At 42.5% G+C, this 26,217-nt stretch overlaps 1 protein-coding gene across 1 annotated transcript; it reads right to left on the reverse strand.

Annotated features, from left to right (window-relative positions):
* Window positions 1–1,329: 1,329 nt before the first annotated feature.
* On the reverse strand, window positions 1,330–26,217 carry LOC140740460 (diacylglycerol O-acyltransferase 1-like). Its single transcript, XM_073069627.1, has 5 exons — window positions 25,987–26,217; window positions 11,850–11,937; window positions 4,736–4,776; window positions 4,404–4,489; window positions 1,330–1,552 (listed from the first exon to the last, which is right to left on the reverse strand). The coding sequence occupies exons 1-5, from the start codon at window positions 26,139–26,141 to the stop codon at window positions 1,548–1,550; spliced, it is 375 nt and encodes a 124-aa protein (XP_072925728.1). The 5' UTR covers window positions 26,142–26,217; the 3' UTR covers window positions 1,330–1,547.

Here is a 26,217-nt window from a genome sequence, read left to right on the forward strand (position 1 = left end):
TGTTTCTGACTTCCATCCATACTGACTCAGTAGACAATTCCTCCACGACATCCTTCTTTTCTGCAATTCTGACACGATCCCTGATTAGCAATGCTACTCCCCAAACACTTAACTCCCTACCTGTTCCCTTTTGAACTATCTAAATCCTGGAATATCCAGCAGCCCTTATGATACCATTGTCTCTGTAATGGTCAAGATATCGTAACTCGATGTAGTGATCCATATTCTAATTTCATCACACTTGTTACTGATACTTCAGGCATTAAAAAAAGACACACTTCAACACATCCAGCTGACTACAATTATGCTCTATCCACTTCCTATCTTTCCTCACAGACTCACAATATAATGCATCTACCTTTACACCAACTGTCCCACCCTCTACCTATCACTCTGGTTCCCATCCCTCTGCCAAGTTAGTTTAAACCATCGCCAAATGCTCTATCAGACCTGCCCGCAAGGATATTGGTCCCCCTGGAGCTCAACTGTAACCCATCTTTTTCATACAGGGCATACATTTCCCAGAAGAGATACCAATGATCCACATATCTGAAACCCTGCCCCCTGCACCAATTCTTCGGCCACACATTCTATCATCCTTTTCTTTCTCTCAGCACAATAAATCTGAAAACTGACTTACTTCCTCTCTTCTAAAGTTCTAATGAAGAATCTGACATCTGAAATGTTAACTCCATTTCCTTTTCAGTGGGTGCTGCCTGACCTTCAAGGTCACAAGACAAAGGAGCAGAAGTGGGCCATTTGGCCCATCGAATCTGCTCCACCACTCCACCATGAGCTAAACTACTCTCCCATCTAGTTCCAATTTCTGGCTTTTTCCCCGCATCCCTTGATACCCTGACTAATTAGATACCTATCTAATTTTCTGATATTTTTTCATTTTCAGATTTCCAGCATCTATACTTTTTTAAATTTTCAACACAGCTTACCATTCCCAAAAAATATCTTTATAAAGTTGAAATTTAGTAGTGGTGATGCACTTACAGCTGACAAAGATCTTTCAATATGAAGAGCAATGAGGATAAATATATTCGACACTGTAAAGAGAGAAAAATGCTCACATTGATGATTTTGATTCCAGATTTATATTAATGAAACTACTATTCACACTAACATTTAACAATGTTAATAAATTCAGAAACTGAATATTTAATCTTCCACTATACAAATGCTTTACTAAAAAAATCTTTTTTAAAATCTTTTCCATTTTATTTTATATTGTTATCCTGTTAGTTCATTTGTTATGTAATATGCTTGAATATACAATAAAATCCAAGAGACACATCGTCAATTCATTGATTTATTCTTTCAAAGTGTTGAACATATCCTTCAAATATTCCTGTAGCCCTTTGCTTCAAAGAGCAAAATGATAGCTATTCATTAAGTTGCAACTTGATATCAATTTTGTCTGCAGTATTTATCTTTGTCCAGCTGGTAGCGCAGTGACATCAGTGCCAGACTCCAGAGCAAAGGTTCCCGAGTTCGAACACACTTTCCATCCATGCTGGGTTCAGTGTTGAGCTCATAACTCAGCCTCGTAAAAAAAACAACAAACACTGCGCTGTGAGAAGGACGTGGGGGACCACTCACAGAATCGTTTCTCCAAGACAGCCACTTGAAAAAATAAGTACTTGTTGAGGTTCTGGCAGAGTATGGCACACAAAAAAAATTTACATTATGTACATTATGCCTTCCGCACTTCACAGTACTCCAGTAATTACCTTCTCAAAGTCTATTAATTGTATTACACGGATTAAAACAGTCTGTTCTGTTACTTCAAATAAATGCAAAGATAACATCTAACAGAAAACCAAAATAATGCAGTGAATTTTAATCACTTGCATTCCTCCCTCTCACAAATCCATTTCCCCCTTCCTGTAAGCAATTCAAGATGTTCAGCACTTCCTTGAATTTTTCTTAATAGAAATGCCCCTTATTTCTACCATCAACTGTTAACATTGTTCTTTCAACGATTAAGCTCAATTAACTTGGGTAAAAAGAATGATATCCCAATACACATGCAAGGAAACACTACAATTTACATCTTGCCAACACATAAATTTCCATTCATTTCTGTGTCTTGCTTAGAATTTTTAGTCTTCTCTACTTCCGTGAGGAATTGTCTCTTTATAACAGTCTTAATACATTTATCTTGAATAAATCATTCTCAAATTTTTATTAGTTGTTGTAAATTGCCCCATGATTAGATTAGGGTTAATACGGGCTTGTCAGGGGTTGCAGGGTAGTGTGGCTCGAAGGACCTATTCTGCATTGCATCTCTAAATAAATAAATCCTGGGTTTTGAAGCCTATTTTTACAATGCAACTATGTTTAGATCAATTCTGGTGAGTTTACATTGATTCCTTTCTATGGTAAATACATCTTTCCTGAGAGAAGGTGCCTACAACCAAACACTGTATTCCATTTGAGTTTTATGAAATAATCTTGGTCTTGACTGCTGAAACAGAGGGAAAAATAACTTAGCTGCAACAGAAAATATCTTTTCACTGAACTACAATACCAGTTCTTCAATACTGGATACAAGAACCTGAAACCAAATCTCCTTAGCACCAGGACATCAAAGCCCAAAAGATGTGCCACCTGTTAAGTAATCAAAATTATTTCACTTGACTAAGATAATTTAAAATATGAAAGCCTGTGTACAGATACTGATTTAGGCTTCTTAGTCATTGGATCCACAGGTGATAAAACGATTCAAAGTAGCTCCTGGAAACACATCAACTTTATTGAAATGAGTGTCACTTTATTCTTCTTCAGGGGCTTCATTGGTATAATGTAATTACAAACCTCACAGTATCGATACGCAAATGTGGGTTACAAACTGGAGAATGGGTAATCATGTTGCAATCAGTAATACAGACAATCTTTTTCAGGAAATAATTTCTGATTTCCTGGTTAAGACAACACATGTTTGTGGTAGGTCATGTTTAACAAATCTTCTAGAGTTTTTCAAGGAGGTTACAAGGAAAGTGGATGAAGGGAAGGCAGTGGATATAATCTACATGGACCTCAGTAAGGTCTTTGACAAGGATCCGCATGGGAAGTTAGTTAGGAGGATTCAGTCGCTAGGTATACATGGTGAGATAGTAAATTGGATTAGACATTGGCTCAATGGGAGAAGTCAGAGAGTGGTAGTGGAGATTTGCTTCTCTGAGTGGAGGCCTGTGACTAGTGATGTGTCACAGGGATCAGTGCTGGGTCTACTGTTATTTGTCATCTATATCAGTGATCTGGATGATAATGCGGTAAATTGGATCAGCAAATTTGCTGATGATACAAAGATTGGAGGTGTAGTGGACAGTGAAGAAGATTTTCAAAGCTTGCAGAGGGATTTGGACCAGCTGGAAAAATGGGCTGAAAAATGGCAGATGGAGTTTAATACAGACAAGTGTGAGATACTGCACTTTGGAAGGAAAAACCAAGGTAGAACATACAAGGTAAATGGTAGGGCACTGAGGAGTGCAGTAGAACAGAGGGATCTGGGAATACAGATACAATATTCCCTAAAAGTGGCATCACAGGTAGATAGGGTCGTAACGAGAGCTTTTGGTACATTGGCCTCTATAAATCAAGGTACTGAGTATAAGAGTTGGAATGCTATAGTGAGGTTATATAAGGCATTGGTGAGGCCGAATTTGGAGTATTGTGTGCAGTTTTGGTCTCCGAATTATAGGAAGGATATCAATAAGGTTGAAAGAGTGCAGAGAAGGTTTACAAAGATGTTGCTGGGACTTGAGAAACTGAGTTACAGAGAAAGGTTGAATAGGTTAGGACTTTATTCCCTGGAGCGTAGAAGAATGAGGGGAGATTTGATAGAGGTATATAAAATTATGATGGGTATAGATAGAGTGAATGCACGCAGGCTTTTTCCACTGAGGTTAGGGGAGAAAAAAACCAGAGGACATGGGTTAAGGGTGAAGGGGGAAAAATTTAAAGGGAATATTGGGGGGGGGGCTTCTTCACACAGAAAGTGGTGGGAATGTGGTATGAGCTGTTAGATGAAGTGGTAAATGCGGGCTCACTTTTAACATTTAAGAAACACTTGGACAGGTACATGGATGAGAGGTGTATGGAGGGATATGGTCCAGGTGCAGGTCAGTGGGACTAGGCAGAAAAGTGGTTCGGCACAGCCAAGAAGGGCCAAGAGGCCTGTTTCTGTGCTGTAATGTTCTATGGTTCAATGGTTCTGTTTGCTGAATAAGACCTTAATTTTGTTTATCTTTTGCCAAAATGCTGCAAGTTTTAAAATATCATTAATACTATTTTCAAATAAATGTAAGGTCTATTTAAAATGCAAAAGTATTTAACACATTCAAGTACAAATTAAAACAAATTTTAATTTTAGTCCAAATGTTCTCACTCACCAATAATCAGATATGAACCTGGCCAAGTGCTGGGGTCACTCAAAGCAAATGCAATAATCTGAACTGGATCCACAAGGATTCCATACCTGTATAGATACTTTAGTTGTCATTAATATCACAGCTGAATCTACAAACTAAACAACGTTCATCAAGATAAACTGGGAGAAAAATGCTATTATATATACATACATATACAGACCACATCAACAAAGGCTTCCATAGTCTCATTAAAATTAAAAATACAAATTATTAGAAAATTACTGTTCAAATGTTAAAATTAATAGTTACAAATTTTACCTCAGTACTATTATAACTGCAGGTGCAATACATACGTGATCAAATTTTCATATACCATATGTGTATGTGTCAAAATCTGTGGGAAAAATTAAGGTAATTAACATAAATAAACAGATTTACTTATTAAAATGACTTTATAGTAAATTTTCTACAAACTTCTAATACTATATACAGTAAGGCAATGTTGACAGTAGGCTTACAAAATGGTTGTCCCAATTAATATGAAATAAAATTAATCTTGTATTCTTTCAGTGTTAAATATTCCACGGTTTACACCCGATTGTGAATAGTTACTCCTTACTTGATGATGTGATAGTGATATCTAATATCACTTTTATACAAGTGAATTATTCTGGAATATTACACTTAATATCTACAAATTAATAAAATCTTTTCAGAAAAATTCAAACAGTTGAATTACTACTTCACTGCATCAAAAATAAGTATCCTAAAAATCTAATGCTTCTTCTACCGCTGCTCTTAGAAAGCACTGTGTACAAAGCTAGGCAGGAAATTAAACACCACCTCCAAAATCACCCAAGCTGAAGTTTTCTTCAGTGTTTGTAGTGAGAAAACTTTGTGAAAAGATACTGCTGTTTCAAAGGCAAATAAAGAGTGGATGGAGATGGATGTCTTTCTAACATGTTTGCTCCAAGTCGAAATCCAAATCAATAGAGAGTATGGATTATGATCAGAGATTAAGGGAGCTAGGGCTTTACTCTCTGGAGAGAAGGAGGATGAGAGGAGACATGCTAGAAGTATACAAGATATTAAGAGGAATAGATAGAGTGGACAGCCAGTGCCTCTTCCCCAGGGCACCACTGCTCAATACAAGAGGACATGGCTTTAAGGTAAGGGGTGGGAAGTTCAAGGGGGATATTAGACTTCCGGTAAGATGGCGATTGTTTAGCTGCTCTGAACTTTTGTTCCGATACTGTCGCTACCTTTGCACTAAATGTCTCCATTTTTTAAACCTTAGTTAGGAATTATTTCAGTATCTCTTACTTGCCTGTGAATATATCTAACTTACAATGTCTAGCAAGAGTTCTAAATCCGGGAGAAAAGAAGCTATGACCCCATCGGACGAGACTATGGTGGCGCTTGGAAAGCTCCGAGACGAAATCTTAAAGGAATTTAAAACCGCTGTCAAACAGTTAGAAGACAAACTGGATCGGATCAACGATAAAGTGGACAAACATGCTGAACACTTATCTCGCATCGATTCGACTTCTGAAGATTTAGAAAGTCGTGTTCGATACTTGGAGACTCTCTGTTCCAGCTTAGAGGAAAAATCTAACAAACTTCTTTCCAAAATGGTGGATCTCGAAAATCGTAGCAGACGCTGTAACATCAGAATTCTGGGATTACCAGAGGCGACTGAAAAGGGATCAACCGTGAAGTTTTTCGCCGAGTTTCTCTGTGAGTTATTCGGGAAAGATTTGCTTCCGAAGCCGCCCGAGCTCGAACGGGCACACAGAGTTTACGTTCCCCCCGGAATTCTGGGCTCCCGCCCGCGACCAGTAATCTTGTGTTTCCATCAATACCAGGTAAAACACAGTCTGATCGTAGAGGCGCGTCGCAGGGGGTCACTTCCCTTCAAGGATACAACCATTCGCTTTGTGGAAGATTTTGCACCCCAGACCTTAAAGATGCACGCTGAGTTTAAAGGCGCAATGAAAGTGCTTTTTGATCATGGTTTCAAACCTTCCCTTCGTAACCCTGCTGATCTACGAATCAAGCTTAATACCGGGAAATATAAGTGGTTCAAATCAGCGAAGGAAGCTGAAGCGTTTGTGGCAAGTCTTCCGGCTATCCAGCCATCTTCGGAATCTGATCGGACCTCATAAAATGGTGGATAAGTACTCCTCGTAGTAAAATTACTTTCTCTGGACTCGGAATTCACTTGAATCACTCGGACATTATTCATTGAAACTTTAAGGGCCGTTGACAATCTCTCCCGGGATTTGGTGTGTGTGTAATCTATTTTTATTCTTGTATAACTTTACCTACAGAGTTCTGCAACTAATTCTAACTTGTTTTGGAGGTTCGAAGTCTTTAGTGAAGGCCTCCCTGTTTGTCGGTTCACAGTTCAACTGCTGATTTATTTTTCCTTTGTTTTAAATATTTATTTTATCTTTTTCTTTTCTTCATTCCTTCTTTCTAATCTCTGAATTTTTTCTCCCTTCTCTGTAAATGGTTGATAAACACTCGTCTTGAATTTATAACTTTCCCCTTCCTCTTTTTTTTTCTTTTTCCTTCTTACCTTTTTTTTTCCCTTTCTCTTACTTTATTCTTCTATAATGTTTTGCGGGTAGGTTAGTTTCGGTTTTCTTCCAATTTTCTCTGTATTAAGTTGTATATTTCTGCAGAAGGTGTTCTAATCTGTAGTTATGTTTTCTAGTGCATAAACTAGTTATTATTTGCTATAATATTTATACGGAAATGTTGTTAATGACACAGATCTGGAAGTTGTATTTGGGTTAATTTTTTTGGTAGAGCTAGCTACTTGTTTTGGTAGCCGTCTAGTTTTGGGTTGTGCGGGTGGGGTAGGTTTTCCAGTTCCAACATCTCTTTATTGCTTAGGACATGTTTTTATATTTTGACCTTACGAATCTATGTTTACATCTCTGCTCCCAGACTGCTATTGTACTGCTTGACTTTTTATATGCCTGCTGCCTTTTATGCATTAGTAATTGATAATGGCTAGTGCACTTAAATTCGTGAGCTGGAATGTAAAGGGACTGAACCACCCTGTTAAAAGGAGGAAGGTATTCTCACATATCAAACAACTCAAAGCTAACATTGCTTTCCTTCAAGAAACTCATATTCGTTGTTTTGATAACTCCCGGCTTCTGTCAAAGTGGGCGGGTCAGCATTTTCATTCATCCTTTGCCGCTAAAGCTAGGGGAGTTTCCATTCTTATTCATTCAAATATTCCTTTTGAACTCCATAATAAAATATCTGATACAAATGGCCGTTTTATTATTGTTTCTGGTAAACTATATAACACTAAAGTTGCACTAGCAAACCTGTATGCCCCCAACTTTGATGATGTTAACTTTTTTGAACGGTTTTTTTCCTCACTACCAGACTTAAACTCATACTCTCTTATATTGGGTGGTGATTTCAACTGTTGGTTGGATCCTAAACTGGACCGATCGTCCTCTGTTACCAGATTACCTACTAAATCTGCCTTAGCTATTCAATCGGTTCTTAATTCGGATCTAAAGATCCATAAGGTCTGGGGACCTTTTATCGAGTACTTTCATAACCTTCCTCTTGACTAGGGTTTTTTTTTGTTGTTTTTTTTTCTTTTCGGTCCCTTGCTTTCAGCTCCCTTTTTTTTCTGGTAGTAGGCATTATTATCCTCTGTTGCTAAGTGTATTCACAGTCTGGGAGTTTGACTGTCCGGACTTATACTCTTTATACTGTGCGGTGGTTGGTCTGGAGTTGTTGTTTTTTTCTTGTGTTGTGGGGCTTGGGGAGGACGCTAAGCTCACTTATCTTTAATTTAGGTGCTTTTTTTGTTAAATTCTCTTCCTTTGTAGCATATTGTTATTGTATGCTTAATCTTGCACTGTATTAATGCTCCTCATTGGGATTTGGGGTTTTTAATTTTGTAAAATGTTTTGAAAAACTAATAAAAAATATTTTTTTTTTTAAAAGGGGAATATTAGAGGAAGGTTTTTTACTCAGAGAGTGGTTGGTGCGTGGAATGCACTGCCTGAGTCAGTGGTGGAGGCAGATACACTAGTGAAATTTAAGAGACTACTGGACAGGTATATGGAGGAATTTAAGGTGGACGGGATATATGGGAGGCAGGGTTTAAGGGTCAGCACAATATTGTGGGCCGAAGGGCCTATACTGTGCTGTACTCTTCTATGTTCTATGTTAACAACGAGTACTCCTGTTTGAGCCCTGTTGGGGGGCATGACCTAACTGGGGGAAGCAACAATGACTGGCCTCTGGCACAGAGTCTTGTGCTGTGGCTCAGAAGGGTAGGGAAAGGAAGAGGATGGCAGCAGTAGGGGACTCTATAGTTAGGGGGTCAGACAGGCGATTTTGTGAACACAGGAAAGAAATGCGGATGGTAGTTTGCCTCCCAGGTGTCTGGGTCTGGGATGTTTCTGATTGTGTCCACGATATCCTGAAGTGGGAAAGTGAACAGCCAGAGGTCGTGGTACATATTGGTACCAATGACATAGGTAGGAAAAGGTAGGAGGTCCTGAAAACAGACTACAGGGAGTTAGGAAAGAAGTTGAGAAGCAGGACCTCAAGGGTATTAATCCCGGGACTGCTGCCTGTGCCACGCGACAGTGAGTATAGGAATAGAGTGAGGTGGAGGATAAATGCATGGCTGAGGGTTTGCAGCTGAGGACAGGGACTCAATTTCTGGATCACTGGGGCCTCTTTTGGGCAGGAGTGACCTGTACAAAAAGGACGGGTTGCACTTGAATCCAAGGGGAACCGATATAATGGCAGGGAGGTTTGCTAAAGCTATTGGGGAGAGTTTAAACTAGAATCACCGGAGGGTGGGAACCAAACTGAAAAATAGAGGGCTCTGGGTAACCCTTGGTAATTTCTAAAGTAAGTGCATGTTCAGTACAGTATTGTGGGCCAAAGGGCCTGTAGGTTTTCCATGTTTCTATATTTATTCTTCTAACTCTGAAGGACCATTAGTGAGCCTATAATATAAATCAGCAAAGTGATTACCATATTTTTTCCCAAGTTCCAAAAATATCTCACCAGCTGATTCCCCCAACAATTAGGTACTGCCATGATGTTCTTCCTAATCAAAAGTACAACTCCCCTACTTCTCTTAAGCCTGTAACATGTGCAATGGAGAGCAGTGGGCTACTAGTCCAGCCCATCCCTCAACTATATTTTTGTTGTGGCTATATGTCCCATGCACCAATCTATACCCTGAGTTACTCTGCCTTACCTGTCAGACAATAAAATAAATTGAGTATTGTCCATAAGACCTTAATCACTTCCTGTCTAACCCCTGCCTGTCCTGTTTACTCAACATGCTTGCTTTAACTGTTCCATCTGCCATACTCCTACTAGTCTTGTATAAACACTACAAAATCTAGGATATTAGTTCTCCAATTTGGTCAGAGGTCATGATCTTACAATAAAGAATTGGCTATTCAGGATAGAGATGAGATGACAAATTCCTTATTTATAGTGTAGCAAATAATATGCAATTCTCAAATAGCTTACTCATGCTTCTTTCTCATTTGACCTTATGTATGTGACATAAAAATTTGAAACTTCAGGAACTCTAATTCAGAGACATTGAACAAAACAAAGTTGTCACATGAAGGTAGAGCCAAGGTCCGTAACATGAAAGAGGATTAAAAAAAGACCTAGATATTACATTTGTAACTACAGTGGAATTTCATTATTGCACTATCAGTTAATTGGGGCAGCCGCTTATTTGGGACAACTCTTAAAGAACAAAGACTAATTGAGAAAATAGTCAGGGTTCCCTTAGTTTATTTGGGACACTATGCTGCCTAATTGGGACAGGAAACTTGCTGAGCAGTTTCTAATCAGCATCAGTTGCATGCACTTGTGTGACTCTTGCATTTGTACAGAGCCCTGGTGAGACCACACCTGGAGTATTGTGTACAGTTTTGGTCTCCAGTGTTAAGGAAGGACATCCTAGCTACAGAGGAAGTGCAGCGTAGATTCACGAGGTTAATTCCTGGGATGTCCGGACTGTCTTACGCAGAGAGGTTAGAGAGACTGGGCTTGTACACGCTGGAATTAAGGAGATTGAGAGAGGATCTGATTGAAACATATAAGATTATTAAGGGATTGGACAAGTTAGAGGCAGGAAATATGTTCCAGATGCTGGGAGAGTCCAGTACCAGAGGGCATGGTTTGAGAATAAGGGGTAGGTCATTTAGGACAGAGTTAAGGAAAAATTTCTTCTCCCAGAGAGTTGTGGGGGTCTGGAATGCACTGCCTCGGAAGGCAGTGGAGGCCAATTCTCTGGATGCTTTCAAGAAGGAGCTAGATAGGTATCTTACGGATAGGGAAATCAAGGGATATGGGGACAAAGCAGGAACCGGGTATTGATAGTAATTGACCAGCCATGATCTCAAAATGGCAGTGCAGGCTCGAAGGGCCGAATGGTCTACTTCTGCACCTATTGTCTATTGTCTATTGACCATTAGACACATCATGCTAAGAGCAAACAGTTTTTAAAATAGTGTCAGTTGCACGTGTTTGTGTTCAAAAAGCAGTGATTTTTGTCACTGATAGTTGGCAAGAAATAAACAAAAAGACAATTCAGAACTCTTGCTCACTGCAGTTTCAAACATTCAGGCTCGGAGTTGCCAGAAACTGCCGGAAGTTAAAACAAGATAAGTTCACTACTTCAGCAAGTTCAGAACCATGTAGAATTTGAAGGTATTAACAATCATCCTGAACGCTACAAAGAAAACGAAGACTTGGAGGATGCAACATTTGAAAGCATTGTATGAAGGCAGTCCTTTATCTGTATTAGGTGTCTGTGCTTATTTTATTCATTTACGGTCAATCAAAAGAACATAGCAGCATACACTGGTTGAAGTCCTCCACTGATAACTTAGAAACTAATACAATTTTATAGTATTGTAGTAGCGTTGGTAGTATTCCAACTCATCCTGAATTTCATTTAAAAACATAAATTGTTACTCATTTAAATGGTAGTTTTACATCTTTTTAACTATTTTCATGAAACTTTGGCTAATTAGGGCAGCTGCTTAATTGGGTCAAAATGTACTGGTCCCAATTTGTCCCAATTAAGCAGAATCCGATGTATATCCATTCGGATAAATTGAAATAGTACATTGTAAATTCACACAATGTGGTATAATTCTCACAAGAGAGAATCTGCAGATGCTGGAAATCCGAGCAACACACACAATATGCTGGAGGAACTCAGCAGGCCAGGCAGTATCTATGGAAAAAAAGTACAGTCAACATTTTGGGCTAAGACTCTTCGACAGGACTCAGTCCTGCTGAAAGGTCTCGGCCCAAAACATCGACTGCACTTTTTTTTCCCCATAAATGCTGCCTGGCCTGTTGAGTTCTTCCAAAATTTCATACATAATTCTCTCTTTTGTTTTCTCAGAAAAACCTCAGCAAAGTACCTACCAGCACAACCACAGCCCAATTCAAAATTCCACGGTAGTTAACAAATCCACTGGAGGAACTAAACAGAGATTCCCGTGCTCTGTGGCAACTGCAATGTGAGAAAAAACACACAAATCCAATTTACTTGAACTGATCTTATAAGAATTCTTACTATCTATACTAATTTACTGGTATTTAATTGTGATTACCAACCAGCAAGCTCAAATAGAGATAGAGATAAACTATTTGCAATGGTTTGGAAATCAAGGAAAAGGAGACCTAATTTGGAAAAAACAAGAGACAACTTCCCCCTCCCAGAAGCGAAAGGTTATCAGAATTTAGAGAAATCAATGTTCATGCCATCAGGTTTAGAATATAGAATTTATTTAAATCCTACATCCATCCCACAACGTGGGGGAGTAAAAATCTTTGCGTTATGACTCCGTCCCAATGTACAGACATGAGAACTTAGAAGTCTAATGGCTTGTAGAAAGAAGCTATCCCGTAACCTGTTGGTTCTGGCTTTAATGTTGCGGTACTGTTTGCCAGATGGAAGCAGCTGAAATAGTTTATGGTTGGGGTGACTGGTATCCCCGAAGGCCTTTTTTCTGCACCTACTGCTATAAATGTCCTCAATGGAGGGAAGTTCACATCCACAGATGTCCATACCACTCTCTGTAGTGCCCGTACCAGGCGGTGATACAGCCAGTCAGGATACTCTCAGTGGTACTCCTGTAGAAGGTCTTAAGGATTTGGGGGCCCATGCCAACTTTTTCCAGAGGTGGAAGAGATGCTGTTGCGCCTTTTTTTAAAAAAAAACACAAAGCTGGTGTCTACAGTCCAGGTGAGATCATCGGAGATGACCCAGGCAAAATATGAGGAGCTGCTCCTTGAATCTGAGTATGGCCTCCTCATGATAATGGAGGGGGCCATGAACGGACATGTCACTGTGAGAATGGGAAGTTGAATTGAAATAGCTGACTACCAGGAGACCCTAGCTGTTGTGGCAGACAGAGCAGAGGAGCTTGATGAGTTCTAAAATCTACTTTCTCACACCTTCAAGCCTCAAGCTCCAGTTTGGGATTTGGGCTGCAGAGTCACCCAGGTTACTGATGCCAAAAATAATTTAACGCCATATCCAGCGGGCAGCATAGTGAGAGGTAGCAGAGTGGTAGGGCTTTGGCTCAATGGACTTAGGTGGTAACGAGGCAAGGTAGGTTTACCTGTGTTAATTGCAGAAAGGAAGTAGTATATGAGTGAGGCCGGTTTTCTGTGCTTGGTGTCAGATGTGGGAGGTCCAGGAGTCGCCCTGGCCTCCCGGACAGCTGTACCTGCACCCGGGGTGTCGAGCTGCAGCTCCTAAGGGACCGCGTTAGAGAACTGGAGATGCAGCTCGATGACCTTTATCTGGTCAGGGAGAGCGAGGAGGTGACAGAAAGGCAGGTGGTCACACCAGGGCCACGGGAGTCAGACAAGTCAGGACAGGGAAGGGGAAGAGTCAGGTACTTGAGAGTACCCCTGTGGCTGTACCCCTTAACAATAAGTACTCCTGTTTGAGTACTGTTGGGGGGGGGCACAGCCTACCTGGGGGAAGCAACAGTGGCCATGTGTCTGGCAAAGAGTCCGGCCCTGTGGCTTAGAAGGATAGGGAAAGGAAGAGGAAGGCAGTAGTGATAGGGGACTCTATAGTTAGGGGGTCAGACAGGCAATTCTGTGGACGCAGCAAAGAAACTCAGATGGTAGTTTGCCACCCAAGTGCCAGGGTCCAGGATGTTTCAGATCACGTACAAGATATCCTGCAGTGGGAGGGAGAACAGCCAGAGGTCGTGGTACATATTGGTACCAATGACATAGGTAGGAAAAGGGAAGAGGTCCTGAAAAAAGAGAACTGGGAGTTAGGAAGGAAGTTAAGAAGCAAGACCTCAAAGGTAGTAATCTCGGGATTACTGCCTGTGCCACGAGACAGTGAGTACAGGAACAGAATGAGGTGGAGGATAAATGTGTGGCTGAGGGATTGGAGCAGGGGGCAGGGATTCAGATCTCTGGATCATTGGGACCTCTTTTGGGACAGGTGTGACCTGTACAAAAAGGACAGGTTACACTTGAATCCCAGGGGGACCAATATCCTGGTGGGGAGGTTTGCTAAGTCTACTGGGGAGAGTTTAAACTAGAATTGTTGGGGGTGGGAACCAAACTGAAGAGACTGGAGAAGAGGCAGTTGGCTCACAAATAGACAAAGCTTGGAGACAAGTGTGTGAGGGAGGATAGGCAGGTGATAGAGAAGGGATGCGCTCAGACGGATGGTCTGACATGTGTATTTTAACACAGTATTGTGAACAAAGCGGATGAGCTTAGAGCGTGGATCAGTACTTGGTGCTTTGATGTGGTGGCCATTACAGAGACTTGGATGGCTCAGGGACAGAAATGGTTACTTCAGGTACCGGGTCTTAGATGTTTCAGAAGGGACAGGGAGGGAGGCAAAAGAGGTGGGGGTGTGACGCTGTTGATCAGAGATAGTGTCACAGCTGGATGTCATGGAGGGATTGTCTACAGAGTCTCTGTGGGTGAAGGTTAGGAGCAGGAAGGGGTCAATAACTTTACTGGGTGTTTTTATGGGCTGCTCAATAGTAAATTGGCTGTGGTCAAACCTGGAGAGGGATGGGCCTCGCTAGGTTTCAGATGTCCAAGACACGCCGCATGATAAGCACACCAAAAAGCAACTTCACACTGGATCGGTCGCAGCCAGGGTCACCAATGACCACACTATCCATCTCACACCAGGGCGGACACAATAAATGTGCTACTGGTGTTTCAATACAGAAGATCTGTGGCAGAGAGAACTTCACAATCGCCACCTGGAATGTAAAAACGCTGAACCAAGCAGGGAAACTCAAGGAACTCATGCATGAGATGGAAAGATACAACTTGCACCTCCTTGGGCTCTGTGAAGCCAGATGGAAGAACACTGGAGAACTGCATACCGAGGAAAGACATGTACTCAATTATAGCAGAGAAGAGAACAGACATGAAAATGGCGTAGGGTTCCTAGTCAACAAATCCATCAAGAACACTGTCCTAGGTTGTCAACCAGTGTCGAGCAGGCTCATGACCATCCGCCTGCAAGCAAGGCCATTCAACATCACAGTGGCACAAGTCTACGCCCCAACAACAGACTACGACGATGGACACATTGAAGAATTCTATAAGAAGCTACAAGATGTCATTGACAAGGTGGACAAAAAAGATATTTTAATCATTCAGGGTGACTGGAATGCCAAGGTGGGTAGAGACGCACAAGATGATTGGGGGGGATCTCATCAGCCCTTCATGCAATGACACCTCCAATGACGGGACTATGCCTGCTGGAATTTGCGAGTTATAACAACATGGTGCTGTCGAACACACTTGATGAGCACAAAGCATCCCGAAGATGGACCTGGCATGCCCCCAATGGTCAACATCACCAGATTAACTACATCCTGGTGCAAAGGCTGCACAAATCCAGTGCCAACAGACCGAAGACCAGAACATTCCCAGGAGCTGACGTGGGCAGTGACCATGACCTTGTCATGATGACTATCAGAGTGTGCTTGAGGAGAATCAACAAGTCAAAAAACAGCTGAGATTCGACCTTGAAAGACCCTGTCATCTCTGAAGAATTTCAGGCAGCAATGGGGGGTGGGGGGACATTTGCACCAATACTCCTCCTTGATGAAGACCTGAAGACAACCACAAATAATTTTAACACAGTGATGACGGAAACAGCAAGCAAGATTCTAGGGAACAGCCACCACAAGTCTAAACCATGGGTCACTAACAAGATACTCGACATGTGTGACACAAGGAGGAAATTAACGAAAGATAAAAACACAGCAGAGGGAAGAACAGAATACAGGAAAATCAATAAGGAAATCAGGAGGGAAATTAAGGAAGCAAAGATAGATAGCCAATGTGTGGACATTGAAGACAGCTTCTCCAACAACACAAAGAAGGCATTCCAACTGGTGAAAGTACTTACCAAAGCAAAACAAGCCAAAGTGAACACCATCCAAGACAAAAATGGCAAAAGTCTCACAGAAGAAAAGGAAACATGGAAAGGTGGACAAAGTACTGTTCAGAACTGTACAACTACCAGAGCAAAGAGGATCCAAGCGTGCTGAAAGTACAGGAATCTTCCAATGAGGATGACTATCCAATAATGAGTGAAGAAGTTGAAGCCACAATACGATCACTGAAGTGCAGGAAGTCAGCAGTTAACAACATCCCTGCTGAACTGTGGAAGCATGGAGGAGAGGCTACGATAGACATGCTTACCATCATCTGCAATAAGATCTGGCAGATAGGTGAATGGCCAACACCTTGGACTCAATCGCTGATCATTGTGCTTCCCAAGAAAGGCAATCTCTAACTTTGCCAGAATTACCATACCATTAGTTTGATCAGCCATGTAAGCAAGGTCATGCTCAGAATCATCTTGAACAGACTGAGACCTCAGGCAGAAGACATCATTGCCGAGGAACAAACAGGCTTCCGTAAGGGCAGAAGACCACTGAGCAAATTTTCAACCACCATACCCTCTGTGAGAAACACCTTCAGCACCAGAGAGAGTTCTACCACGTCTTCATAGACTTCAAGAAGGCATTTGACAGAGTCTGGCATGTTGCCTTATGGGCCACCATGGAGAAATTCAACATGGGGCAAAGCCGATTCACGCAATCCATCAGCTTTACACCAAGGTAACCAGTGCAATACTCGCTCAGGGCACCATCGGGGAGTGGTTCCATACCTCTGTAGGAGTCTATCAGGGCTGCATCCTCTCTCCCACTCTCTTCAACGTCTTACTGGAACAGATTATGAGTGATGCCCTTGAAGATCATGTGGGCACAGTCAGCATCGGAGGGAGAAACATCACAAACCTAAGATTTGCTGACGACATTGATGGACTTGCAGGAAAAGAGGACGAACTGGCCAACCTGGTCAGCCATCTTGACAGAACCTCCACAAAGTTTGGAATGGAATTAAGTGCCGAGAAAACCAAGCTCATGGCAAATGCCAACAGTGCCATCACAACAGACATCTCAGTCCATGGTCAGAAAATTGAGACAGTGCAGCAGTTCAAATACGTGGGGGCAATCATCAGTGATGAAAGATCAAGACCAGAAGTCCTGGTAAGAACCGCACAGACAACGACTGCACTATCCAAACTCAAGACAATATGGAGGGACAGCAACATCACCATGAAGTACAAGATCAGACTCCTGCGTGCATTGGTATTCTCCATCTTCCTGTATGCATGCGAGACATGGACCCTCACAGCAGGGTTACAGACGAAGATACAGGCATTGGAAATGAGATGCCATCGCAACACCTTGGGCATCACCTACTTGGACCACATCCCAAATGAGCAGGTCCGCAAGAGCACCCAGCATCACATTGGCCCTCATGAAGACCTTCTCACAACGGTGAAGAAAAGAAAGCTGAGATGGTACAGCCACGTAACAAGATCCAGTGGCCTTGCAAAGACTGTTCTACAAGGAACTGTGGAGGGGAAAAGAAGAAGAGGCAGACAGAGGAAAAGATGGACGGACAACATTAAAGAATGGACAGGGAAAATATCTGTGGTGACCCAGGCTCTAGCACACAACCGCAACAGATAGAAAAGACTGGTGCAAAGCTTGTCACGACAGCTCCCCGACAACTCCACCAGGAGTTAAGGGTGCAAGGCAAGGCAATAGTAACAGGGATATTGAGGAGCAAATAGGGAAACAGATCCTGGAAAGGTGTAATAATAGAGTTGTCGTGATGGGAGATTTTAATTTCCCAAATATCGAGTGGCATCTCCAACAGCAAGGGGTTTAGATGGGGTGGAGTTTGCTAGGTGTGTTCAGGAAGGTTTCTTGACACAATATGTAGATAAGCCTACAAGAGGAGAGACTATACTTGATTTAGTATTGGGAAATGAACCTGGTCAGGTGACAGATCTCTCAGTGGGAGAGCATTTTAGAGATAGTGATCATAATTCTATCTCCTTTACAATAGCATTGGAGAGAGATAGGAACAGACAAGTTAGAAAAGCACTTAATTGGAGTAAGGGGAATTATGAGACTATCAGGCAGGAAGTTGGAAGCTTAAATTGGGAAAGATGTTCCAGGGAAAAGTACGGAAGAAATGTGGCAAATATTCAGGGGATATTCTACATATGTGTGGCATTCTACATAGGTATGTTCCAATGAGACAGGGAAGTTATGGTATGGTACAGGAACTGTGGAGCACAAAGGCTGTAATAAATCTAGTCAAGAAGAAAAGCTTACAAAAGGTTGAGAGAGCTAGGTAATGTTAGAGATCTAGAAGAATATAAGGCTAACAGAAAGGAGCTTAAAAAGGAAATTAGGAGACCCAGAAGGGGTCATGAGAAGGACTTGGCGGGCAGGATTAAGGAAAACCCCAAGGCATTCGACAAGTATATGAAGAGCAAGAGGATAAGACGTGAAATAATAGGACCTATCAAGTGTGACAGTGGGAAAGTGTGTATGGAATGGGAAGAAATAGCAGAGGTACTTAACAAATACTTTACTTCAGTATTCACTATGGAAAAGGATCTTGGTGATTGTAGTGCTGACTTGCAGCAGACTGAAAAGCTTGAGCATGTAGATGTTAAGAAAGAGGACGTGCTAGAGCTTTTGGAAAGCATCAAGTTGGGTAAGTCGCTGGGACCAGATGAGATGTGCCCCAGGCTATTGTGGGAGGCGAGGGAGGAGATTGCTGAGCCTCTGGCAATGATCTTTGAATTATCAATGGAGACGGGAGAGGTTCCGGAGGATTGGAGGGTTGTGGATGTTGTTCCTTTATTCAAGAAAGGGAGTAGAGATAGCCCAGGAAATTATAGACCAGTGAGTCTTACCTCAGTGGTTGGTAAGTTGATGGAGAAGATCCAGAGAGGCAGGATTTATAAACATTTGGAGAGGTACAATACGATTAGGAATAGTCAGCATGGCTTTGTCAAGGGCCGGTCATGCCTTACAAGCCTGATTGAATTTTTTGAGGATGTGACTAAACACATTGATGAAGGAAGGGCAGTAGATATAGTGTATATGGATTTTAGCAAGGCATTTGATAAGGTACCCCATGCAAGGCTTATTGAGAAAGTAAGGAGGCATGGGATCCAAGGGGACATTGCTTTGTGGATCCAGAACTGGCTTGCCCACAGAAGACAGAGTGGTTGTAGACGGGTCATATTCTGCATGGAGGTTGGTGACCAGTGGTGTGGCTCAGGGATCTGTTCTGGGACCCTTACTCTTTGTGATTTTTATAAATAACCTGGATGAGAAAGTGGAGGGATGGGTTAGTAAGATTACTGATGACCCAAAGGTTGGGGGTGTTGTGGATAGTGTGGAGGGCTGTCAGAGGTTACAGTGGGACATAGATAGGATGCAAAACTGACCATAAGACAAAAGAGCAGAAGTCGGCCATTCGGCCCATCAAGTCTGCTCCACCATTTCATCATGAGCTGATCCAATCTCCCCTTTAGTCCCATTTCCCCACCTTCTCACCATAACCTTTGATGCCCTGACTACTCAGATACCTATCAATCTCTGCCTTAAATACACCCATTGACTTGGCCTCCACTACTGCCCATGGCAACAAATTCCATAGATTCACCACCCTCTGGATAAATGGCTAACTGGGCTGAGAAGTGGCAGATGGAGTTCAACCCAGATAAGTGTGAAGTGGTTCATTTTGGTAGGTCAAATATGATGGCAGAATATAGTATTAATGGCAAGACTCTTGGCAGTGTCGAGCAGCAGAGGGATCTGGGGGTCCGAGTCCATAGGATACTCAAAGCTGCTGTGCAGGTTGACTCTGTGGTTAAGAAAACATTCAGTGATTTGGCCTTCATTAATCGTGGAATTGAATTTAGGAGCTGAGAGGTAATGTTGCAGCTATATAGAACCCTGGTCAGACCCCACTTGGAGTACTGTGCTCATTCCTGGTTGCCTCACTACAGGAAGGATATGGAAGCCATAGAAAGGATGCAAAAAAGATTTACAAGGATATTGTCTGGATTGGGGAGGATTCCTTATGAAAACAGGTTGAGTGAACTCGACCTTTTCTCCTTGGAGCAACGGAGGACCAGAGGTGACCTGATAGAGGTGTATAAGATAATGAGAGGCATCGATCGTGTGGATAGTCAGAGGCTTTTTCCCAGGCCCTGAGTTAATGAGGAAGGACAGGCAGGGGACAGAACATAACTGTAGCCAGTTGAAGGGGTTGAAATGTGTCTATTTCAATGCTAGGAGTATTAGGTACAAGGAGGATGAACGGAGCATGGATTAGTACGTGGAACTATGATGTTGTGGCCATTACTGAAACTTGGTTGGAGAAAGGGCAAGATTGGATGATGCAGGTCCCGGGCTTCAGGTGTTTTAAAAGGAATAGGATGGGAGGTAGAAAAGGGGGGTGGGGAAAGAGTGGCATTGCTGGTCAGGGATAGTATCACGGCTCTAGAAAGGGAGGACGCTGTAGAGGGAGTGTCCACTTAGTCGGTCTGGGTGTAAGTCAGAAATAGAAAGGGATCAATCACTGTGCTGGGAGTAGTCTATAGGCCCCCAAATAGCCCTCGGGACACCGAGGAGCAGATAAGTAGGCAGATTTTAGAATGGTGCAGGAAATACAGGGTAGTAGTTATGGGTGATTTCAACTTCCCTCATATTGACTGGCACCTCCTGAGTGCAAGGGGGAAAGATGGGGATGAATTTGTCAGGTGTGTTCAAGAAAGATTCCTGACACAGTATGTGGACTGACCAACAAGAGGAGAGGCTAAACTGGATCTAGTTCTGGGTAATGAACCTTGTCAGGTGACAGTCCTCTTGGTGGGGGAGCACTTTGGTGAGAGTGACCACAACTCCCTTTGCTTCAGCATAGCTATGGAAAGGGATAAAATCAGACGAAATGGTAAAGTGCTTAACTGGGGAAGGGCTAACTTTGAAGGGATGAGGCAGGAACTAGTGAGAGTAAATTGGAAACAGATGTTCAAAGGAGAAAGCACAGAAGTAATTTGGGAGAAGTTTAGGGACCACTTGAGCTGGGTTCAGGATAGGTTTGTCCCACTGAGGCAAGGAAAAAATGGTAGGAAAAGGGAACCGTGGCTGAAAAAACATATGAGGCAACTCGTCAAGAGGAAAAAGGAAGCATATGTTAGATATAAGAAGCAGGAAGTAGGAGGGGCTCATGAAAAATAAAGGGTAGCCAGAAAGGAGCTAAAGAAAGGACTTAGGAGAATTCGAAGGGGGCATGAGAAGGCCTTGGCATGTAGGATTAAGGAGAACCCCAAGGCGTTCTATGCGTATGTGAAGAACAGGAGAATGTCAAGAACGAAGGTGGGACTGCTAAAAGATAAAGAGGGCAACATGTGCCTGGAGGCGGAGGAGGTTGGGGAGGTCCTAAATGAATACACTGCTTCAGTATTCGCAAGTGAAAAGGATCTTGATCAGGGTGAGGTCGAAATAAAGCAGGCCTGTGTGCTGGACAATGTGAAGATTACAGAAGAAGTGCTGGATCTTCTTAAAAACATCAAGATTGATAAATCCCCAGGGCCGGATATGATACACCCCAGGTTGTTGTGGGAATTGAGAGAAGAGATCGCTGGAGCATTAGCTATGATCTTTGAATCCTCTTTGGCTACAGGGGAAGTGCCGGAGGACTGGAGAATGGCAAATGTAGTTCCTTGTTTAAAAAAGGTAATGGGGAGAAACCCGGGAACTATAGACCAGTGAGTCTTGTGTCGGTGGTCTGCAAACTACTGGAAAGGATTCTTAAGGATAGGATCTACAAGCATTTGGAGAAATACAGTCTACTCATGGATAGTCAACGTGGCTTTGTGAAGGGAAGATCATGCCTCACAAGCCTGATTGAGTTTTTTTGAAGAGGTAACAAAAGAAATTGATGAGGGGAGGACACTGGATGTGGTCTACATGGACTTTAGCAAGGCATTTGACAAGGTCCCTCACGAGAGACTCATGAGGCATGGGATAAGTGGAACCTTGGCTGTTTGGATAAAAAGTTGGCTTAAAGGAAGAAAGCAGAGGGTAGTTGTGGAAGGAAAGTATTCTGCCTGGAGGTCGGTGACTAGTGGAGTGCCACAGGGATCTGTCCTGGGACCCCTGCTATTTGTGATTTTTATAAATGACCTGGGTGTAGAGGCAGAAGGATGGGTGTCACGCAGGTGAGAAACTGCTAGAAAATTCAGCAGTCTAATGAACAAGGAGGCGATTAAAAGAGAGAGAGAGAGAGAGAGAGGACTCTGACTTGGTTTTGATAACACCTTTAATTGTGACCTTGAGAGAGAGAGTACAGCGCGAGCTGAGGCACGAGCTGGGAAGTCACCAAGGTAACAGCTCAGAGCGGTTGAGCTAACGGATGGCTGGAATTTTGAATGGAATATAAAAAAGTTGAGGCTTTTGGTCTGATAACGGCAGAGGAGACACAACACGGGAGAATTACGGAAGCTACCCGAGAAACCTCTGGTGGAGTTTAAGACCACAGAGAGTGGAAGCCATGGACCGATTAATTTCAACCCCTGATTACCAGTGCAGGTAAGAGCTTGCCTGTGGGGGTCTGCTGGTGGTGAACCCGTGCCATGGGTTAGTAGACCATTCCCTAGAAGGGGCTCTGTCCATCTGTGTCTGTGTGGGGTTCACAAGAAGTGACTCTAAAGACTTCAAAAGCAAGAACTAAAGCTGCCAACTTAAATATCAACTCAATTAACTCCATCAATTCACCTCGACGCAACACAAAGTGAACTGAACTGCTTAAACTTACCTGACACCGCAAGACTGATATCTACCTCTGGGACTAATATCTTTGTATCCACACACACATTTACGGAGATGTATATACACAAAATAGTTTATAACCTGTATCGTATTATCTGGTTTTAATGGTATTAATTCGTAGTAGTAATAAATATAGTCTTAATTTATAGTAAACCAGACTCCAGATGTGTTCCATTTCTGCTGGTCCTTTCAACTTGTCACAGGATTCGTGACATGGGTGAGTAAGTTTGCAGATGACACGAAGATTGGAGGAGTTGTAGATGGAGCTGCAGTTTGTCGAAGGTTACAAGAGGATATAGACAGGCTGCAGAGTTCGGCACAATCTGGATAAGTGTGAGGTGATGCATTTTGGAAGGACAAACCAGAAGACTGAGTACAGGATTAATGGTCAGTTACTTAAGAGTGTGGATGAATAAAGGGACCTTGGGGTTCAAAACCAGACATCCCTCAAGGTCACTGCGCAGGTTGATAGGGTAGTTAAGAAGGCCTACGGGATGCTAGGCTTCATTAACAGGGGGATTGAGTTCAAGAGTAGAGAGATCATGTTGCAACTCTACAAATCTCTGGTGAGACCGCACTTACAGTATTGTGTTCAATTCTGGTCACCTCATTATAGGAAGGATGTGGAAGCCATGGAGAGGGTGCAGAGGAGATTTACTAGGATGTTGCCTGGTTTGGAGAACAAGGTTAGCAGAGCTGGGACTTTTCTCTTTGGAGCATAGAAGAATGAGAGGGGACTTGATAGAGGTCTACAAGATTATGAGAGGCATAGATAGGGTGGATAGTCAGTACCTGTTTCCCAGGGCACCAATAGCAAACACCAGAGGGCATATGTACAAAATTAAGGGAGGGAAGTTTAGGGGAGACATCAGGGGTAAGTTTTTTTTTCCACACAGAGGGTTGAGAGTGCCTGGAATGACTTGCCAGGGATGGTGGTGAAGGCTAAAACATTAGGGGTATTTAAGAGCCTCTTGGACAGGCACATGGATGAAAGAAAAATAGAGGGTTATGGGGTAGTGTGGGTTTAGTACTTTTTAAAAGGATTTTATGGGTCGGCACAACATGGAGGGCTGAAGGGCCTGTACTGGGCTGTAATGTTCTATGGTTCTAGGGCTGAAATGGTTGCCTCAAGAGGACACAGGTTTAAAGTGCTGAGGAGTAGGTACAGATATGTCATGGGTAAGTTTTTTACTCAGTGAGTTGTGAGTGCATAGAATGGGCTGCCGGCAACAGGTCTTTTAAGAGACTTTTGAATTGGTACATGGAACTTGGAAAAATAGAGGACTATGGGGAAGTCTGTAATTTCTAAGGTAAGGACATGTTCAGCACAGCTTTGTGGGCCGAAGAGCCAGTATTGTGCGTAGGTTTTCTATGTTCCTATGTTTTAATAAACACCCAATACTCCAGATTAAATACAGAACTGTTTCAACAAAATAACATTTTAGAAAGACCACACTGGCTTTCAAGTTGTAATTAGATAGATAGATAGATAGATACTTTATTCATCCCCATGGGGAAATTCAACTTTTTTTCCAATGTCCCATACACTTGTTGTAGCAAAACTAATTACATACAATATGATATGCATCTAAATCAATATCTCAAAAAGCATTTATAATAGCTTTTAAAAGTTCTTAAGTCCTGGCGGTTGAATTGTAAAGCCTAATGGCATTGGGGAGTATTGACCTCTTCATCCTGTCTGAGGAGCATTGCATCGATAGTAACCTGTCGCTGAAACTGCTTCTCTGTCTCTGGATGGTGCTATGTAGAGGATGTTCAGAGTTTTCCATAATTGACCGTAGCCTACTCAGCGCCCTTCGCTCAGCTACCGATGTTAAACTCTCCAGTACTTTGCCCACGACAGAGCCCGCCTTCCTTACCAGCTTATTAAGACGTGAGGCGTCCCTCTTCTTAATGCTTCCTCCCCAACACGCCACCACAAAGAAGAGGGCGCTCTCCACAACTGACCTATAGAACATCTTCAGCATCTCACTACAGACATTGAATGACGCCAACCTTCTAAGGAAGTACAGTCGACTCTGTGCCTTCCTGCACAAGGCATCTGTGTTGGCAGTCCAGTCTAGCTTCTCATCTAACTGTACTCCCAGATACATGTAGGTCTTAACCTGCTCCACACATTCTCCATTAATGACCACTGGCTCCATATGAGGCCTAGATCTCCTAAAGTCCACCACCATCTCCTTGGTCTTGGTGATATTGAGACGCAGGTAGTTTGAGTCGCACCATATCACAAAGTCCTGTATCAGTTTCCTATACTCCTCCTCCTGTCCATTCCTGACACACCCCACTATGGCCGTGTCATCAGCGAACTTCTGCACATGGCAGGACTCTGAGTTATATTGGAAGTCTGATGTGTACAGGGTGAACAGGACCGGAGAGAGTACGGTTCCCTGCGGCGCCCCTGTGCTGCTGACCACCGTGTCAGACCTACAGTCTCCCAACCGCACATACTGAGGTCTATCTGTCAAGTAGTCCACTATCCAATCCACCATGTGAGAGTCTACTCCCATCTCCGTTAGTTTGTGCCTTAAGATCTTGGGCTGGATGGTGTTAAAGGCACTAGAGAAGTCAAGGAATGTAATCCTCACAGCACAACTGACCCCATCTAGGTGAGAGAGTGATTTGTGCAGCAAATATGTGATAGCATCCTCCACTCCCACCTTCTCATTAAGGATGTTAACCTTTAGTTAAGCAAGTTTGGGCTGTTCCCTTTGAATCAGGAAAAGTAATCTAGAAGTTTAAGATGACAAGAGGTTAGAAATAGGGAAACTATTCCCAATTACTAATAATGAGATATCATAGAGACTCAAGATCATATATTAAACATTAATAGCGATTTTCTTTACTTTCAGAGAAAACTGTTAGGATGTAAACTCAGAAAAAGTGGAGGAGGCTGACTACACAAGTAACTTTAAATAGAAATTGTCTGAAGATAATTTAACACTAGGATTGAACAGAGACAAGAAAATTATCTCTTCCAAAAATGCAATTGACGTCAGATCTTTCTTTCCCACAAGTTTTCATGATCTTCTGGAATCAAAATGACAAATAATAATTGTAAAGAATTTCTCAATTAGCCATTAATGGTTTTTTTCATTATGTGCACATAAACATACAATATACTGCGAGGGATCAATTGGAGGATGTTTTCCAAGGCAAAGAGAAATTATTAAAAGTTTATTATCAGCAGATTATCATCTAAATTTGATGTTTCTTACTGAAAGTGGGACCGGCTATTTTTTGCTAACATTAGTGATGCCAGTGCTCGGGTCTGGCCCTGAGACTACGCGTGTGTACAGTCTCACCACATCTTCCTGCGCATCTCCTCCACCAGGTCCTCGTAGAACTTCGACCGCTCGGTGGTTTGAGGCTTCACCCGAACCGAGTGTCTTTGCGTACTCTTCCTTGCTATGTTTGACGATACGCTGGGGGTCTCGGTTTTCCTGTTCGTGTCATCCATTTCACCCTCTTTCACTATCCTTCACACCTCCCACCGCCTCCTCGTCTTTTCAAATCCCAACCGACCCGCCGCGCGG

This window comes from Hemitrygon akajei, chromosome 17 (assembly GCF_048418815.1).
Source record: "Hemitrygon akajei chromosome 17, sHemAka1.3, whole genome shotgun sequence".
Classification (NCBI taxonomy): Eukaryota; Metazoa; Chordata; class Chondrichthyes; order Myliobatiformes; family Dasyatidae; genus Hemitrygon; species Hemitrygon akajei.

Coding starts and splice junctions, on each gene's coding strand:
- LOC140740460 (XM_073069627.1), bottom strand. CDS start 26,141: ATGGATGACACGAACAGGAAAACCGAGACCCCCAGCGTATCGTCAAAC. Junction 4,777..11,849: donor ATTGGGCTGTGGTTGTGCTG/GTAGGTACTTTG, acceptor TTTTTCCCACAG/ATTTTGACACATACACATAT. Junction 4,490..4,735: donor GTATATGAAAATTTGATCAC/GTATGTATTGCA, acceptor GTATCTATACAG/GTATGGAATCCTTGTGGATC.